At 41.5% G+C, this 19,077-nt stretch overlaps 1 protein-coding gene across 1 annotated transcript in view; it reads left to right on the top strand.

The window, feature by feature from the left end:
* LIMCH1 (LIM and calponin homology domains 1) overlaps positions 1–19,077 on the top strand; it is a 321,144-nt gene that overhangs the window by 203,203 nt on the left and 98,864 nt on the right. The window contains exons 4-5 of the mRNA XM_088021185.1: positions 13,611–13,717; positions 18,956–18,986. Of these exons, the coding sequence (XP_087877311.1) occupies positions 13,611–13,717; positions 18,956–18,986 (138 nt within the window). The remainder of the gene's footprint in view (positions 1–13,610; positions 13,718–18,955; positions 18,987–19,077) is intronic.

Raw genomic sequence — 19,077 nt, 5'->3', positions numbered from 1 at the left:
ACACCTTTTTTGAATTACATACCAAAAAAATTGGAATAGTTAAGGGGGCCCCAACTTGGGTTAAGAACCTGATAAACTGGAAAGAATACAAAAGATGGCAGTGATGTTTTCACCAGATTTTCCCTTTTTTTTTGCTTCGAAGTCCTACCCTGCATACCTCTTCTTCCTTGTCACATGTGTTTTAATATCAGCAGAACATTTGAAGCGAACTTTTCCCCAGCCAAAAATTTTAAAGACTAAAATTACTTCAGGCCATGGTGTGTGTCAACGAGTGCAAAGGTTGATTTTGGTGTTTTACTTTGTGGTATTTCCTTTCTTGCTGGCTTTTTTTGTCTTCTCAGTAGAGAGGTTGTGACCTCTAAATATGATACGGGTAATGGTATTTGGATCTATCAATATGGCTCCTGCTTTGCACACTCATTTGCCTTCTAAAAGCCTGTTTCTTTTTCTAATGTCCTCCACATGTCTGACCTGGACCATGAAGTGCTTTGTTCCTGGGGTCATTCTGACTAGTAAATCGTTGGCTTTGCTTGCAGCCCGATAAAGGCCGATGTCAACTATATCCTTCTTGTGAGGCTTGAGGGAGGTAGCAGTGGCCCAGGTTCTGGCTGTCTGACTTCTGTTAGCCTGGCGTGCCGTGGGGCTTGACATTGCCAGTGTAGGAACTGACCGGAGGGTTGAAGCAAAGGCTGACAATTTTAGATTAGGGGCCACAACCTAAGTGTGATGACTCTTTCACTCTTAATTGTGGGCAGCATGAAAGTATGAACCATGTTTCAGCTTTTCCTCGGGAGCTCAGCATTTCTTTATGTTTTATTCCAGCAAAAGGTGGATAGGGTGATGGAAAGGGTCCTGAAGTCCAGTGAGTTTAGGAAATGCCGAGTTCAAATAAAGAGTTTAAAATAAACAGAGTAGAGGAAATTTCTCAGAACTGTTAGTCCTAAGCATTATGAACTCCAAGGTGGGGGGCAGCACTTTCCAGGTTTTATTTCATCCAGAACCCCCTAGGACATGGATACTTTAGGACGGGTATTTGCAACTATTGTGATGAAGAGCAAGTTTTGTGGTTGGGTCGAAGGGTGTGAGCATTTTTTATTATGGCAAAATATACATAACATAAAATTTACCATCTGAACCATTTTTAGGTGTCTAATTCAGTGGCATGAAGTACATTAACCATGTTGTTGCAATCATCACTATCCATTTTTAGAACTTTTTCATCATCCCACACTGAAACCCTGTACCCATTAAACAATAGCTCCATTCATCTGAAAACCTAGCCCCTAGTAACCTCCCTTATCCATTCTGTCTCTATGAATTTTCCTGTCCTTGTACAAGTGGAAGCAGATCATATTTATCCTTTTGCGTCTGGCTTATTTCACTTAGCACGATATCTTCAAGTTTCATCCATCTTGCAGCATGTGTCAGAATTTCCTTTTTTATGGCTGAATAATATTCCATTGTGTGTATATATCACATTTTGTTTATCCATTCCTCTGTTGATGGGCAGATGGTTTGGCTTGTTTCCACCTTTTGGCTACTGTGAATATGAACATTGGTGTATAAGAATCTGTTTGAATCCCTTCTTCCAGTTCCTTTGGGTATATACCTAGAAGGGGAATTGCGAGATCATATCAGAACTCCGTGTTTATCTTTTTAGGAACTGCCAAACTATCTTCCACAAAAGCTATACCATTTTACATTCCCATGAGCAATGCACAAGGATTCCAGTTTCTTCACATCCTTGCCAACTCTTGTTATTTTCCTTGTATTTTTTTAAATAGCCATTCTACTGGGTGTCAATGGCATCTCATTGTGGTTTTGATTTTCATTTTGTTGTTGTTTGTTTGATTTCTAATCCAGTTTGGACTGATATGTGATTCAACTACCATTAACTACACAGTTCACATAATATGCAGGTTGGATAATCATCCAGAATGGTGTATACCTTGTTCAGTGAGATGTGTCTATTGATCATATGCTTGGATGTGGTTAGATTGCCAACTTGTTGTAAGAGTTTCTGAAAACTCATTTCTGGCTCTGCATTTATCTCATCATGTGTGAGTCATCCATGGACCCCAGTTTGACTATCACTGCCCTGAGAAATGCACAAGTCATATATTACATGTCAAATATGTGAGTTGTTTAATGAGGTATGATAGTTTCAGCAGTTTTATTCTACCATAATGTAAAGCTATTTTCATTAAATTCCCAAATGCAATGAGTGAATGATGTTGGAAAACAATCTGGCAATATAACAATAACACTTAGGCCGTGTTTTAGAGCTAGTCTGAATAGTTTGGGGAACAGTTTGGTCATTTTTTGGAGAGATAGAGGCCTTGGAATCTAGACAGCTTTTCTGATAGGCTGGATTCCCGATTCTCCTGAGATAGTACTATGGTATTGACCCTCCAGTAGGCTTGAATGTCAAGTTCTGAAGAGGAGAAGCTGCTGCTATGTGGACAGTCATGAATCCAGAAGGAGAGAGAAAATCAAGATGCTGGAGCCTTTGGGATTACACACTCTCTTTTCCTAAATGTCCTGAGGGAAGAAGAGCTAGGTTCCAGTCACTGTATTGACCAGGAACTGTGCTTGAAATCTCTTCCAACAGAGTTAGTTCATTAATTACATTCGCTTCGTTCTGTGGTTGGCTGTCTTTGGCATCAAGCCTGTTAAGTTTGGGAAAATGAGGCAGCGTTACAGCTTAGTGTATAGGCTCTTTCAAAAGAACATCTTTAAAGGAAAACTAAATTTGTGATCAGTTATATTTAGAATGCTGAAAAATGGTAGTAGCAGTTCTGTACTCTGCTCCGTAAGAACTTTGAGGGAAAAATCCACACCTGATCCACTCTTGTGAAGGTGGCCAGTGTTGCTAGCTTTGTCTGCCCTGGGTCCCCTTACTAGGGAATCATTCTTCTTCTTTTGGAAACTCTTCTGCCCCCTACCCTTACCCCTACCATTGATTAAAATGATTCCCAGTCTCTTTTACTCCATGCCATTAGTCACTGTAGGAGGGAAACTCACCCTAGGTAGGCCAATAAGGTCTTTTCCTTATCCTGGGATTTTTTTTGAACTGTACGTGAAAAAGAGAATTAGTCCCCTTGGGAGGGTGACAACCCTCACATATGAAACTTGGGAACTAGGGATCCATGTGGAGGAAACCTGTCTGTGATGAAAGTAAATAAGCTAACCTGCAGAATGAGCAGGCAAGAAATGAAGCAATTCCAGCTTCCAAACACACAAGGCCCTGGTTTCCAGTTGTTTCAAAGGGTCAGCTGCATCCCCACTCCCCTGTGGCTGGGAGGTATTGGGCTCTCTAATCCAATATATGTCTATTTCCACCCAGGGTTTTCTCACTTGCAAATTAGAGTCCCAACTCTAACCGTGACCCCTTCCCACCAAAAGCCTTTCATACAATAAGTTTGCAATAAGTATCTTTGAATAAATTTTAAAAATAAACTAAAAGTAATATAGTATAACCACTGGCTGTTGGATCTTCACTCTAACAGAGACTTATATTTTGCCTCCATTGCTGAAAAAATGTTAACAGATTGTTTTCAAATGCCTTACAATATCCAACTTTATATTCTTTTTTAAAAAAGCTTTTATATACAGAACCTGGGATTAGTGGAGTGAAGGGATTTAACTCTTGGGGGCTAATGGCCTCTATCTGTTGATGGAGGAAAAGTTGAAGGCATAATAGAGAGATTTTAGAACACAGAGGGGGCGTGTGAAAACCTCAGCAGGCATTGGGACCGGGGACTGACCAGGGACACCCAGAAGGATTACCAAGTAGACAAGGGGCCCAGTGAGGTGGGAGCTTATAAATTCATAGCAGCTCCAGACCCAATAACAGCACCATTATTTCCAGTAGCACCAGGAGCGGGTCATTGGGGATTTAGGGTGATCAGTAAATAATACTCCTCTCTTCCCTCCGCCAGCTGAGGTATAAACACAGGAAGCAGATAGAGACCAAAATATCAGCTTTACTTCTCATGAAACAAATAGAAGAGCATGGGTTCAGAGCTGCGGCCAAGAGGGTTTGCTGATCCTCACTCGTGAATTAAACAGATTTATCCACCCATTCCTGGCACAGCTGGACAACCACAGGCCTCCCCCACAGAGAGAGGCCTCTTACCTCATGGCAGAGACAGACAGGACACATATGTCTTACAGACAGGCTGACTTCCACCGCGGGGAAATCCAAACTGGCTGGGCTGAGCATGCCCCGTTTCTTCCACCAATGCAACCAGGCAGAGGAGGCATGAGGGGCCGGAAGCGTTGTCCCTCCATGTAGAAACATGAAGAGTGGGCATACCTGATCCCCAGAGCTGGTTGGGTTGCTTGGCCGCCAGGCTCATCTCTAAGGCTAACTGTTCCACCTGCACTATTTCCTTTTCCTAGTCTTTGCTCCCTAACAGAAAGACAGAGAGGTAGGGATGTCGAAGATACAGGAAGGGGAGTGGTGGAATAATCTCACTCGTCTGGACTGGATCATGAAGGAAACCAGGCAGCGAGGGGAGAGGGAAATGGACTGAGAAAGAAGGGCAGCGTTTGGAGATGAAAGAGGGGGCATTATGAGAGAAGGAGCCAGAGGCCTGGAGGGAGAGGGGCTAAATCCAGAGCAGGATGTTGGAGTTTAAAATTCCACAGGCTAGGTATAGGTGATGATTATGATCCTGAAACGGAGTGTGTAAGTAAAAACTATTGGAATCAAAGAAGTCAGAGAACTATAAAGCCAGGTTATTGAACAGGCTGTCCATGAAGAATTTAAAGTCACCTAAAATGTTGACTGTTGAGTGGTGAGCTTGACATCAGAGTCCCCCATGATTGTGACAGAAAGAATGAGTAGAACAGAAGATCATTATGGTGAAGAACTGATGGCTCAAACCTCAAATGAAATGAGGATTGCTCCTGAGGATGATAAGACCAAGATGGTGGTCTGGGAGGGGCAAGGAAGAGCTGAGTCAAGCAGGGTGCCATGTTTCTCCTGACATGCACCTTGCCTAAAAGAAATAATTGGCCAACCATCTTTTGACCCATTATAACTTATCTCATAATCTCTTATCTGCCAAACTTCCCAAAGGTGTCTCTGTGTGTATTCTCCGTTGTTTTGGTTCTACACTGATCTCTTAACTTTCTGCAGTCTGGTTTTTACCCTATCATTGCACTGAAGTTCTCCCAAAAGTCAGTAATGTCCCTTTAATCAGAAAATCCATTCATTGATGACTTGATGGTTTTCATTCTAATGCAAGTAAGTATCATAATGGAAAACATTCATTGTGCCAAACATTGTTCTCTTCTGGGCACTTTATGTATATTTTCTTACTTAACTCCACACAAGAGCCCTATGATATTATGCGTATCCCCATTTATATGGTTGTTTGTTCATTTTCTGCATATTTATTGGGGGTGTGCTTACCATATACCAGAGATTGTTTTAGGTAATATCTAGGTAAGAAAAAGAGCAGCGCCGAGGCCCCCAGAAGGATTGGTTGAAGAACAGTACGGAGTTGTATCTGGTTGCAGGGAGACGGGGAGTGGTGGAGACAAGGTCCGAGAGGTAGTGGGCAGCAGCTTCTGTAGGGCTTTGGAGACCACTGTGAGGATTTGTGCTTTTAGAAGAGGAAACTGAGGCAGGGACCAGTTAAGCAACTTGGCCATGGCTGTGTGGCCAGGAAGTGGCAGCGTGGGGACTCTGGATGTGACACTGCATCATTTGGCGCTGGACACGTAGGCTCCCTGAACAGTGCTCTCATTTGGCTTCCCTGGCCGTCTTGTCTGGTTCTCCTTCTACTCTCATTTGCTTCTCCTCAGTCATAGTGGGATCCTTCTCTTCGAACAGACCTTTAAATATTGGCGTTCTGGATAGTCCTGTTTTAGTCTCTCCTGTTCTGTCTAAACTCCCTTGGGCAGTATCATGCTCTGCCCCTCCTTCTGCAATGGGCATGTCCTGGTGATTTCCAAACCTGCATATTCCCCTGGAGCTTCACTTCTGGGCTCCAGGCCCAAATATAAGCTCCCAGAGAACTGTGGTTCTTTCAATATGTGTTCCAGCCTTTACCATTTCTGATTCTCACAAATCTCCCCCTCCTCTGTTCCTTCAGATGGTCTCTGGCTAAAAATCTCAGCCTCAAACCCCCTCCTCCTCCTCATTCTCTACTCTCAAATCCACTCAACTGCCAAGCCAACAGGGCTGCTCACAGCCACCTCCTCTTTTCTGTTCTTACTTCTGGGTGAGTTCAGGCTTTCCATGTCTCTCCCTGAGCTCTTGTAATAATCTCTTAAGTGGACCCTATGCCCTCCTCCCAGTGGATCTCTCCCACTGCCACTGGACAGAGTCTCTTTAAAACACATCGGATCCTCAGACTCCTTCCATCCTCATCAGCTGGCCTTGAATTCCCACTGCCTACACAATAGTCCAGATCCTTCACAGGGCTCCACACGTCCTCCAGCTCCCCTCTCGTGACTTTCTTCCCCTCCCCCAGCTTTTCCTTCTCTCCCTGCCACCCGCCATGCTTCTGCTCATTTTCCATCCATAAATTGTTTTCCTGCTCCTTCAAGCTGCCACCTTCTGGGTCAGGCTTCCCCCAAACCCCTCCCCCCTGCCCCCCCCCCCCCCCGCCCCAGGCAGAACAAGCCACCTCCGGATGGAAGTCCTGCTATCCTCATTAAGCACTCCCAGCAAATTTAAATGCATTGAAAGTCTGCCCAGTGCTGATTGTTCTGGGCACCTGCCAGTTGCTGGAGCTTGGCTGGAACCCATATAGGCTGGGAGAGCAACTGTGAACACACGGCAGGTATAGGAAATCCCCAAATTCTATTAATTGTGGGGTAAGTTCCCGGAGATCTTTTGGTAATGTATTCCTTAAGTTCTGAATTTTGTTATTGCTTTTCTGCTAAAGGCAGTTTGTTTGCTTCAAATGTAGAAAACCTAACAAAAATCATGTTTTTGTTAAAAAAAAAAAAGCCTTATAGGTAGAATAGAAAAGTAACATTAGGGTTACTGATTTTCCAAAAGGCTCTGATCTTCTCTGATACACTTGCAGATCTTTTTGAGATATCCTAATCCTTCTTAAGATTTTTAAAGCAAATATTTATTATATCTATACCTTATAGAAAATGTATTAAAATAAGATCAGCAGATGTAATTCCAGTTTACATTTTGATAGTTCCACCTGCTCTTTTCATCTATCGAAACAGAAAATTATAGGGATGATTTTTATATATGTCATTTTGAATACGTGCAGGATAGGAGCCTCGGCTCATTTGAAACACAAATGAGCATTATTTTCATTTTCTGTGAACTCCAGATCCACCATCATGTTGACCTGTCCCTATTGACTGTAAAGGAAAGAAAGCCAAGGAGATTGGACAGAGAAGGGAGCTTCTTACCACCTGTCTGGTTTCCCTAGAGAACCATTAAATGCTGGAGCTTTCCCCTGAGCCAGAAAGCTGCATGCTCTCCCACAGTGGATCGAGGAGAGAGAAAAGTCCCTTTCCGGTTGGAAATGACAGCTGGAGAAAGGGAAAGGTCGCAGCAGATCCTTGCCTGCCATCGGAAGACAAGAGGGAGAAAGGATCAGCTGTGGTGTGTCTTGGGGGTTACACTGATATGAATTGCTGACCCACCCTTCTCCCCTCCTCCCTCCTGTCATACTGCCTTGGGCTGAGGAAGCCTTTTCTGTGGCCTCTGGGATCCTTCATCCTACTTAGCCAAGAGGGATGTTGCTTGGCATTTCTCAATACATGCGCTTTCCCACTGAAATGTTGTTCTGCTCAGCAGGTAGGTTCATTCAGGTACATTTTGGATTAAGTAAGCATTCCAGTTCTGGGGACTACCATGAAAAGATGATTTCCATGAGATAATTACAAATGAGCGGCTGTCTTACAAATGGACTTTTGGTACATAGCTTGTGAGTAAATTTGAGGCAGCCTGAAGAAAAGTGCCAAGATGGCGGTTAATTAACAGTAACTAAACAACAATAACAGCAAGTATGTTTTAAAATTGTCCTTCTTTCTTTTTTAACTATGTCCTATGCCATTGGCAAGAGCTATAAATAGACACTGTGTCTGTTTTTCATGGATGGATCAACTGTTCCTCATTTCACTTTCCACAGGCTTTTCTTGTCCCGAGTTGACAAGAATGTAATAATAACTTTCATGTAATGAGTGCCCAGAAGGAGCCAGACATTGGGCTGTGTTTTTAATATATATCTTATGTAATTCTAGTGTCCCTGTGAGGTTGATGGCATCCCCCACCTTTCAGATTGGGAATCTGAGGATCAGAAAGGTTAGGGACGATGCCCATGGCCACAAAGCTAATAAATGGTTGAGACTGGAATTCTAACTGGAGACCTTCAGATTCCAAAGCTATTTTGCTGTGTCTCTTGATATATTTGTTCTTCTCTCACTTCCACTGTTCTTTTTTTTTTTTTTTTAAAGAGAGAGCTCGGGGGTGGAGGGAGGTGCGGGGGGAGGGGCAGAGGCAGAGGGAGAGAGAGAATCTTAAGCAGGCTCCATGCCCAGCACAGAGCCTGTTGTGGGCTTGATCTCATGACCCTGAGATCCTGACCTGAGGCCAGAATCAAGAGTCAGACACTCAACTGACTGAGTCACCCAGGCACCCCTCATTTCCACCATCTAATTGGAAGGCAGACCTCTGTTTAGGGGCATCTTGAACAAATCCAACTATTTAATGTGTCATGGACATTAATCCAGAAGATAAGACACTTTTGTTGTTAACTCCTTATTATTTCACCTACTAGAATGTCAGCTCCATGAGGATAAGGAATTTTTTTTCCCATTCTTGTAAGTCCCTAGAATGCAGTATTTAATTTATTTTAAATATTTAGTGAGTACCTACTATAATCCGGGGATAGTGCTATACTCTGGAGGTAGAGACAGAGACCATCCTGGGCTTTCCTTCATCTTGCCTTTGAAACAAGAAAAGAAGGTGGCAAAGTACAAGGACCTTTTTCAGAGAAGAGGTCCTGGGAGGGTAGAAAGCTCAAGCCTTAACCTTGGAGCTCTGGGGAGTGTTTTCATGCACAGAGGAGGCCCACAAATTAATGAAATGGGAAGCCACTGAACCAAGAACAAGGAGGAGCTAATACATGGTAGTTACAAAAGCAGCAGTATGAATACATATATTAATATTAGTCTAGCACAAAATGGACTCTTTTAGGAACTTGATGTTAAGCATCTGGGTTGAATTGAGACTCATGTTACAGTACTTTTCCAGTTAGCCAGAGATGGTAACTTTCCATCAGTGGTGCTGGAGCATTTACCTTGGTGACTTGCAGTAGTTGTCCCTGAGGCAACCATTATTTTCTGCTTGAGTTTTATGACATTGGTCTTGCCAGCCAAGTCATGTAGTTGAATATACTTCTACAAAATTTTTCTTAAGATTTTATTTATTTATTTTAGAAAGAGCGAGAGAGAGAGTGCGAGTGGCGGGGGCGTGCTGGGGGAGAGAGAGAATCTCAAGCAGACTCCATGCTGAGCAAGGAGCCTGACGAGGGGCTTGATCTCATGACCCTGAGATCATGACCTCAGCCGAAACCAAGAGTTGGATGCTTAACTGACTTAGCCACCCAGGTGCCCCATGCTTCTACACATTTAAAAACCTCCTCTTCAAACTTTTTTTGGAAAATGTTCAAAGGTACAGAGAAGTTGAAAGAATGACATAGTGAATCCCTGCATATCATTTACCTGGACTAGGGCCTGTGGGCCAAATTCAGCCCAGGGCCTGTTTTTGTAAATCAAATGTGTCAGAATACACACGCTCTCATTCATTTATGTATTGTCTGGCTACAGTGACAGAACTGAGTCATTTTGACAGAGACCATTATAGGCCTATAAAGCCGTAATTGCTATGTAGTCTTTTACAGAAAAAGTTTGCCAATCCCTAATTTAGATTCACCAATTGTTAATATTTTGCCATATTTGCTTTACCTCTTTCTCTATGATGGGTAAACATTCTCTCTCTCTCTCATATGCATGCACCCTTATTTTTTTTCCTGACCATTTGAAATTATGTCGTAAGGATTATGATAAATTGTCCCTAAGTAATGTATATGTTTGCTTAAAAATAAAGGCATTCTCTCATATAATTACAATATCACCATCGTCCTGCCTAAGAAAATTAACATTCGTTCAGTAACATCATCCAACATACAGTCCGTATTTAAATTAAACATTTATAGCCTTATTTTCCTTTTTTGCATCTAGGATCCAGTCAGAGGTCATCGATTACATTTGGTCCTCATGTCTCTGTAATGTCCAATTTTTGTTTTTTTTTAATGACGTTGACTTTTTCGAAGAGTCCCTTAAAAACTCTTTTTGAAGACTTCCTAAGTTTTAATGGGTTTGTAACACTACGATAGTGAGAGCTAACATAATGGTCATTGTCATAAATCAGCGACTTTTATTTCTTCTCCTGGGGGATTGAGATGCTGTTATACTGCTTGGCTTCTGGAGCTAACACACTAAGATGTGAGTTTTGCTTGGAATTGTGAATGTGGAAAAATCTTAGCATGAAGAGCAAGGCAGATGGGAATTTGCAGGATGCATTTTATGTAATTAAAGGCACAGTCCTTTTTACCCACTCTGGTTGTTGCCCCTGTTAGCTCTCGATCATGGAGCTTTTTCTTCCGGTTTTCTCCTGGTCGGGGTCTGGCTCCCCTCTAGCATCATTAGGTTGCAGCAAGGAGCTGGAATGAGACATGCAGTCCTTTAAATCTCACAGCCCAAATTGTTCAGTGGGCAACACAACGTTGTTGGGTTTGCAGTCTGTGTAATGAAGATAGTGTGGCACTCCTGGGCACATCTGGGAATGCATAAGGGAAGGGCACCTCCTTGCCTTTCTTAAGAAACTGAGGTGCCACAGTCATGTGCCTCTTATGGGCCTCGTGCTGGTCACAGGTTGGTCCTTGTCTTGTGACCCAAATGACTCCTAGAGAGTGCCAGGACCCATCCTTTGTTTTCCTCTGGGCAACAAGCCCTCAGACCAACCAGAAAGGTAGTTGCATGTCGTAGAAGAGACTCACGTGAACATCTAATAAAACTCTGAAGATGGGAGGGGATAGAAAAACTTCAAGGAGATATTTGATAATTTTAAAACCTGCAAAGTAATTGAAGGAGAGACTGGCAGGGTATGGCTAACTTCAGACTATAACCAGCTCATTGTCACTCTACAAGAGGTCTTTTTTTTTTTCTTTTAAGATTTTATTTATTTATTTGACAGAGACACAGCGAGAGAGGGAACACAAGCAGGGGGAGTGGGAGAGGGAGAAGCAGACTCCCCACCGAGCAGGGAGCCTGACACAGGGCTCGATCCCAGGACCCTGGGATCATGACCTGAGCTGAAGGCAGACGCTTAATGACTGAGCCACCCAGGCGCCCCTCTACAAGAGGTTTTGTGAATGACATGGGTCTTGTGCGTGATGGCACATTGTAACTGCTGAAGAAGATCCAGGGACCCAGGAAAAACACGGGAAAGAAGTTATTCTGGGAGGGGCCACCCTCCATGATTGGGGGGGTAGTGAGATTGTGGTATCTCCTCATCGGTTTCCCTGCCTCCTGTCTTAGTCCTCTGAAGTCCTTCACACCCTCTACTTTCCCCTACACCTGCCCCCAAAAATCTACTTCTGCTGCAGATCTGAGCATCATTTCTCAGATCCCCTCTCCGATTTCCACAGCCTACCTTCCATGGCCATCAAGGCCCTCTGTGATCAGCCCCTAACTTCCTTTGGTGCCAGCCTCAGATTTGATGCCTCAGTTTGTCTCATATGCCGTGTGTTTGCACCTCCATCCTTTGCTGGCTGTGTGACCTTGGGCAAGGTGCTTCATTGTTCTGTGCCTCAGATTGCTCATTCATAAATGAGGATGATAATAGTACCTACTATCGGTGCCTACTAAGTACCTACTAAGGTAAGATAGTAGTCCCTACTAAGGTCGTAAAGGGGTTAAATGAGTTAGCATATACAAAGCTCTTGGGGGAATATTTGGCATATAAAAGTTACATAAAGGTTAGCAATTTATTGCTGTTGCTCTTACTGTTTTGTGCCTGGGTATATTAATTTTTTCTTGCTGCATAAAAAATCACTATAAACTTAGGGTCTTAAATCAACACCCATTTCTAATCTTAGTTTCTGTAGATCAGAAGTATGGACACGGCATGACCTTTGCTCAGAGTCTCAAGGGGCTGAAATCATGGTGTTCATGGGGGCTGAGGTTCTATCTGAGCTTCCAAGCCTCATCCAAGCTTATGTGTTTGTTGATAGAATCCACCTCCTTGCAGCCACAGAACTCTTGGCCACCAGGAACTCTCCTCGCTTTCTTTTAAATCCTCCCCTGATTATGTCAGGCCCAATCAGATAATCTTCCTTTTGATTAACTCAGAGGCTACTGGTTAGTAAGGTAACCACAGAGTGATATCCATCACATTCACAGGTCCCACTTGCTCTTCAGGGGAGGCGATTATGCAGGCTGCATATGCCAGGGAGCAGCATTCTTGAGGGTCATCTTAGAATCTTGCCTGTAGACTGGGTGATTGAGAAATACTGTGCCTTTTGTTTGCTTTGTTGAACTGCGCTTGCATGAGTATATGACTCAGTAACTACCACCATCATTTCTGATTTCTGTAACAACTTTCTTCGAGTTTTCAGATGGATTCACACTGGTCGGGCCCCGGGAGCCAACCTTTATTATTCCTCTCTTGTAGTTTTAACTGATGGGACCAGTTATCCTGTCAGAAATCTTCTAGAAAGAGGACAGTTAGGAACTTGCAGCCGAGGAATCTGCTGCTAATACCCAGGAGTTCCAAAAGGGTGACCCACAGTTGCAATCCCTTCCAGAGTCATCTGCTTGTTCTTGACTCTCAACAGATGAAGGGCAGTACCCTCAATTGTCAATTGTGCCTGATATTCTGCCAGTTCAAAGAAAATATGTACCTGCTAGAGAAAATGTTCACTTTGTAAAGCTCTGTTTTGTTGTTTTCAAAAGCTTTCCTTGCTCCTCTTTTTTCCCTTCACTCTTAAGTCTAGATTTTCCCATTTTCCCAGTCTAAATTTTTTCTCATTTAATTCAATTCATAGTTCACAAAGAGGTATTATCAGTCAAAACCTGCTGATAAAAAATGTATTTTAGAAGGTCAGTTTAAAAGAAAAACCCGTTGATGACATTTGGGTAGTAAAACTAACTTTTAAAAAATGTATCAATTTTGAACCAAATTCTTGCAATAAGACGTGGACAAAACTTGGAAGTTCTAGGGGATACCTGGCTACTATGAGTACTGGTCCCCCAAAAGATGCTATGTTCTGCTTTTCAATGATATTTTGCTTGCAGTTTTATGCAAATGTGTTAAGGTAAAGGGGAAAAAAATGCATTTGGCATGGCCGTGGATTTAGAAGATTGAAAGTGTCTGTTTACCTTGGAATATCCTAACAAAGTATGATTCTATTATCCAACAAGCCAAAATTTAGATCTGACTCTTGCTGTCTTAATGATTGACATCCCTCTGGTAATTTGGACTATTAGAGAGGAGGGACTGGTTCATAAAGATAATATAAAATAATACAGACTTGGATTTCTTTTCTTCCTTTCAGGACAATATCATCTTGTTCTTGAGAGGTTGTAAAGAGCTTGGCCTTAGAGAATCTCAACTTTTTGACCCTAGTGACCTACAGGATACGTCCAACAGAGTAACAGTCAAGTAAGTAACATAAGATTTATGTTTAAGGAAAACCTATTTATGGTTCGATTTGTAGCTTTGTGATAATGTTGTAATGTCTAAGAGGCAGAGTATTGGACATGTCTAATAAAATAAAAATGTGAAGGTAAAGAGCACGCTTTCAAAACAAGACACATTGGCCTTTCCCCTGTGTGTAGCTTTCATTTTGGTCAAACGTAATTTCTTTGAAATGCAAAAATCACACATAGGGTGTTAAAATGTTAAAGAGGAGAAACATGTTAGGTAAGACTTGAGGGAGAGGTAAGGGAGAAATATGCACAGAATCCGTGTGTGTTAGACAGAAAGAAAACCTTTATTCACTCTAGTTGGGCATTTGAATAGGCTCTTGGAAGACTCCAAACTTGGTAAACAGATCCAAACTCTGTTTATTATGCAAAGAGGGCAATAGATTATGGAGAAATGGCTTCCTCTTTTACATTTGTAACTGTTTTCTCATATGTCAGTGATCAGGTTCTTTGAAGATGGATTACTGGCCATTTGACTGTTGTTGACTATGTCTACTCGCTGAGCATGTTTGCGGCCAAAGAATTTTTGGGAAAGAATGGTACAGTAAGAGAAAAGGCAGTGTGTTTCTCTGGAAAGGAATAGCTGGTGACCGGGGTAATGAGAAGAAAGACTCTTAGGAGATGATAGCGACGACTTTTCCTGTAGTTTAGAGGTCCTTCCCAGTCTACACATTTCATACAAAACATTTTCCACTTCAAACAATATTTGACATGAATATGCCTTAATAATAGGCTTAATTACATACAATGTCTGTGGATTGGCTACACTTATTTTGGTCAGTTTTGGGTCATTGTGTCGTGGAGGTACAGAAAAGGGAGAGAAGCCAAAATGCAGAGCTGCTAATTTGATACTCTTTGCCAATATTGATTGGGGGGAAAAAATGGAAACTACTGAATGAAATCAAGCTAGTTTATATTGGATTTCATGATTCATGACTGGGAATAAGGGAGAATCAGCCATAACTGATTATATAAAATCACACTTCTCTGTTGTCAATGTGCCTTTCTTTAATATTTCTCATGGAAAAATTTTACTTAAGGGCAAAAATAGAATACAAATTACGGTATTTGAATATGGAAAACCACCATAAACCTCATTTTAAGATGGTTATTTATTTATTTGTGAAAGCATGAGCAGGGGGAGAGGCAGAGGGAGAGGGAGGAGCAGACTCCCCACTGAGCTAGGAGCCTGATGCGGGGCTCAATCCCAGGACCTGGAGATCATGACCTGAGCTGAAGGCAGATGCTTAACCCACTGAGCCACCCAGGCGCCCCTCCCTCATTTTAGACATCACGTACTCCGTATATTACTACACCTAAATCTAGCCTCTATAAATTGTTCATTTTAGGAAATGGTTTCTGACTCATCTGACATTTGTAGTGTCATCTGAGTGGCACGTGACCAGAAACAATGGTAACTATATGACGTCATAACAATTAGTCACACACACATTGCTTGTATGTGGCTCGTATAGTGAGCTAAAATAGTGAAGAAAAGTTTCTTTTGATAGTGTTGTCAGCTGCATTTCCGTTTTTTTGGAGCTGCTCTAAATCCATATGTCATTAAACCGGGAGAATTCTGAGACAGTTTGGTTTTAGAAATTCAGAATTTTTTTTACTTTTATTGCTTATCTACGAATAACTGGGCATCAGGAAGTCAGGGGTCTGCCCTCGATCTGCTACTCCCTGGGTGTATAATCCTAAGCAAGTTCCTTTCCTTCGATAGGGCTCTGTGTCTTCAACTATGAGATGGAATTGGACAGAAGGTCCTCACAGCCATGATGCTAGCTAAAACCTGCTCAGTGCTCCACTTGCTCAGATCTGGGAAGATGGTTCAGCCAACTTCCAAAGAAAACGGCACAGAAATCAACGTAAAGAGGAAAAGTCCCTTAGACCAATGGCACACACAGTCACGTCTCCATTACACTGTACCTTTTTCCCCTTCTCCTATTTCTTTTCCCCTCTGCCATTTATCTTTCTAGCTGCTTCTTTCTCCATCTCCTTTTCTTTCCTGTGCTTCCCTTCCCTTCTTTATCTTGTCTTTCCATCTCTCTCCCCTTTTGCATTCCTTCCTCATTTTCTTCCCTTTTTAGTTTTTCCTTTACTTGAGCATTATTATTTTCTTTCAGCAATGCTTTTCCATAGCCTTCTCCTATGACTTTATCATTTTTCATTCATTCAGTAACTATTTACTGAGCAGCTACTATGTGTCAGATACTTTCCAGGCATCAGACAACTGGAAGGAGCAAGATAGCCAACACTCCCTGTTCACATGTAATTTACACACGGTGTCAGGAAATAATAAATAAACAAGTAAATCAAAAAGATAACTACAGGGAGTGATAAGTACTAAGAAGAAGTAAAAGATGACATGAAAGATGGTGACCATCACAGTATATACATATATCAAATCACCATGTTGTGTTCTTTAAACTTATACAGTGTCGTATGCCAATTATATCTCAATAAAACTGGGGAAAAAAAGATAATGACCAGTCCAGAAGTGGTCAAGCATAGCCTCTCTGAAGAGGTGGCATTTCATCTGAAGGCTATGGGCGGAGACATGACTGGGAGGAAGCAAGAACCCATCAAGCGAAGACGTGTAGAGCATTCAAGGCAGAGGAAGATCAAGTAGAAAGGCTGGGGAAGAGAAACAAACTCAATGTTTAAAAAGAAAAGTATGTGGTGTGGTAGAAGGGTGATGAGCAAGAATGAGTGTGGTGGGAGGAATGGTCGGTCCATAAGCATTGCAGGATGCTGAACCTGGATTAATTATGGAGAAAATTTTTCATTTCACAGTATGAGTATCTAGAAGAACATAAAGAATTTTACATCCAAGTTATGCCATAAATTCATTTACAGTAGTTAGAAAATCATTTCTAGTTTCAGTGAAGGGTGGGGCACAGAATGAGCTCTCTCCTTCACAACTTTTCTGTGAATGATCCTGGTGTCGTTTGGCACTGGACAGAGGACATTTGCAACATACGTAGATTTCATAGCCATGGTAGAGTAAAGTAGAACTGCTACATTCTTCTGCTCTACCCTCGGAGGGTTGAGCAGAGCATTCGCAGAGATAGAAAACACCCCACAGACCCCACCAATTAATAATGTAAGCAATAAAGTCTAGGGGTAGATCCCACAGAGCAAATTTTGATGCTTCCCTGAAATGGTTTTTGAAAAAATGCTCTTTCGTTTAGCTTTTATTGTAGGTAATTTTTCTTTATTTTTTTGAGAAGTAACTTGAGTAGGCTAAAGAAAAAAGAAAGAAAGAGAGGGAAAAGCTGCAAATGATTACTGCATGTGTAATTTTGTGAACTCTACCTATAATAGATGCCAGACGACCTTGATGGGAAATGAGAGCATAATTCAGAAGGGCATGCAGCAAGTATTATTCCAGGGAATTGAAGCAATTGGTTGAAAATGAGGAAGGGCTTTGGATTGCTCCTGAATATGTCTCTTGAAAAATTTGGAAGCATTTTTGCATAATTGGTTGTTAGGTAGAAGTCATTCAACAAGTATTTTGTGAGCTCCGGCTATGTGCCAAGCATGATTTTTTTTTTAGAACTGGGTCACAATTTTAGTCAATGAAATTTTATTGTCAATGCAGAAAATGTTTTATGTTCCCTATTCTTACTTTTCATTAAAATTTCAAAGCTTTCATAGATTTTTTTTCCTTTTCATCTGTAGTTTTTATAAGTTAAAAAAAAAAAATCCTGGAGGGGCGCCTGGGTGGCTCAGTCGTTAAGCGTCTGCCTTAGGCTCAGGTCATGATCCCAGGGTCCTGGGATGGAGCCCTGCATCAGGCACCCTGCTCGGCGGGAAGCCTGCTTCTCCCTCTCCCACTCCTTCTGCTTATGTTCCCTCTCTCGCTGTGTCTGTCTCTGTCAAACAAATAAAATCTTAAAAAAATAAAATCCTGGAAAATATCTAAGCAGATAATGCCATGTTTTTTCCCATTAAAAATGGTAAACTTGAAAACATTCTCTTAATCAAATCCAAATTAGACCAATGTTTCCTTCAATCCAAGTCCCTATTGATGGGTTTATCTCCTTAGTATATACTACATTGTATTCTGTTCCCTGAAATCTCAATTGACTTAAGATTGTGTGCCTATTCACTAATATGTTCTTTGGGTTAGAATATGCAGCAATATGGGCCCCTGTGGCTCAGTCAGTTAAGCATCCAACTCTTGGTTTCAGCTCAGGTCATGATCTCATGGTCATGAGGTCAAGCCCCATGTCGGGCTCTTCGCTCAGCGTGGTGTCTGCTTCCTATTCTCTCTTCCTCTCCCTCCTGCTCTCTCTCTCGAACAAATAAATAAATAAAATCTTAAAAAAAAAAAAGATTATGCAGCAATGAGGTAACCGGGGTCTAAATACTTGAGAGTTCTTGACTGGTTTATACAATAGAATTACATTCTCTCTTCCTCCACTCCCCACCCCAACTGAAGTTACTAGGGGTAAAGAAATGCTTGTTTCATTTTTCCTAGGATTTATTTGGTGACGTGTTAAAGAAACTTTGGAATAATTTTGTAGAAACTTTTATATTTCACTGTATGAATATTTCAAAAATACCACCAACTAGCTTTTTTTTTTGTTTATGGTTTGAGAGTAAACATCTGTGTATTCTGAGGAATGCACATGTGTATATTCGAACATAACACACATATTTTCCTGCTTATGGCTAATTCCCAACACTAATTTCTATCTGTAGCAGACAGGAGCAAATATTTAGATAGCATTGCCTCTTCTATGTATATTTTCAGGTCTATTTAATGAAGTAAGGTTTTAGACCTCTGGTAAAAGTACTAGTTACATGAAGATTTTGGAGGTGTAGTAAGATTTCGATTTGACAATCAAGGCAAAAATTTTGCTTTAACAATTGAGCTTCAAGAATACAAATATCAAGCGTCCCAGGTTTGGATGAAATCCTTCATTTTCCAGATGTTACAAAGCATTCAGCTTTTCATGGTGTACTTTCGAAGTTTAATTCCATCTTGTCCTTCTACATTTGTTTCCCTAAATGATTTTATTCAGTATCTGAAATCGTTAATCATGGGCCTTAGAAAAAATACTGTATTCTGCTGATTTCATTATATTTGTTAGCTTCACTTAACATCTTAGAGGTGTTTAAGGGATGATCATGAAGCAACTGCCATTCTGACCAGATTTTTTTTTCCCTCTTCATTCATTAGGAGCCTTGATTACAGTAGGAAACTGAAAAATGTAAGTGTTTTGACTTCACTTTGAAAATGTTTTTCCTTCTCACTTTGATGGCTCAAGTGTAAAATGTAGCTCCTAAGTTCAGTGACTCGCA

This window comes from Eumetopias jubatus, unplaced genomic scaffold (genome assembly GCF_037043125.1).
Source record: "Eumetopias jubatus isolate StellerSeaLion01/CBP00866 unplaced genomic scaffold, mEumJub1_p1.0 scaffold_2, whole genome shotgun sequence".
Lineage (NCBI taxonomy): Eukaryota > Metazoa > Chordata > Mammalia > Carnivora > Otariidae > Eumetopias > Eumetopias jubatus.
The sequence above is the reverse complement of the archived record's forward strand: the minus strand, read 5'-3'. Positions and strand labels throughout refer to the sequence as shown.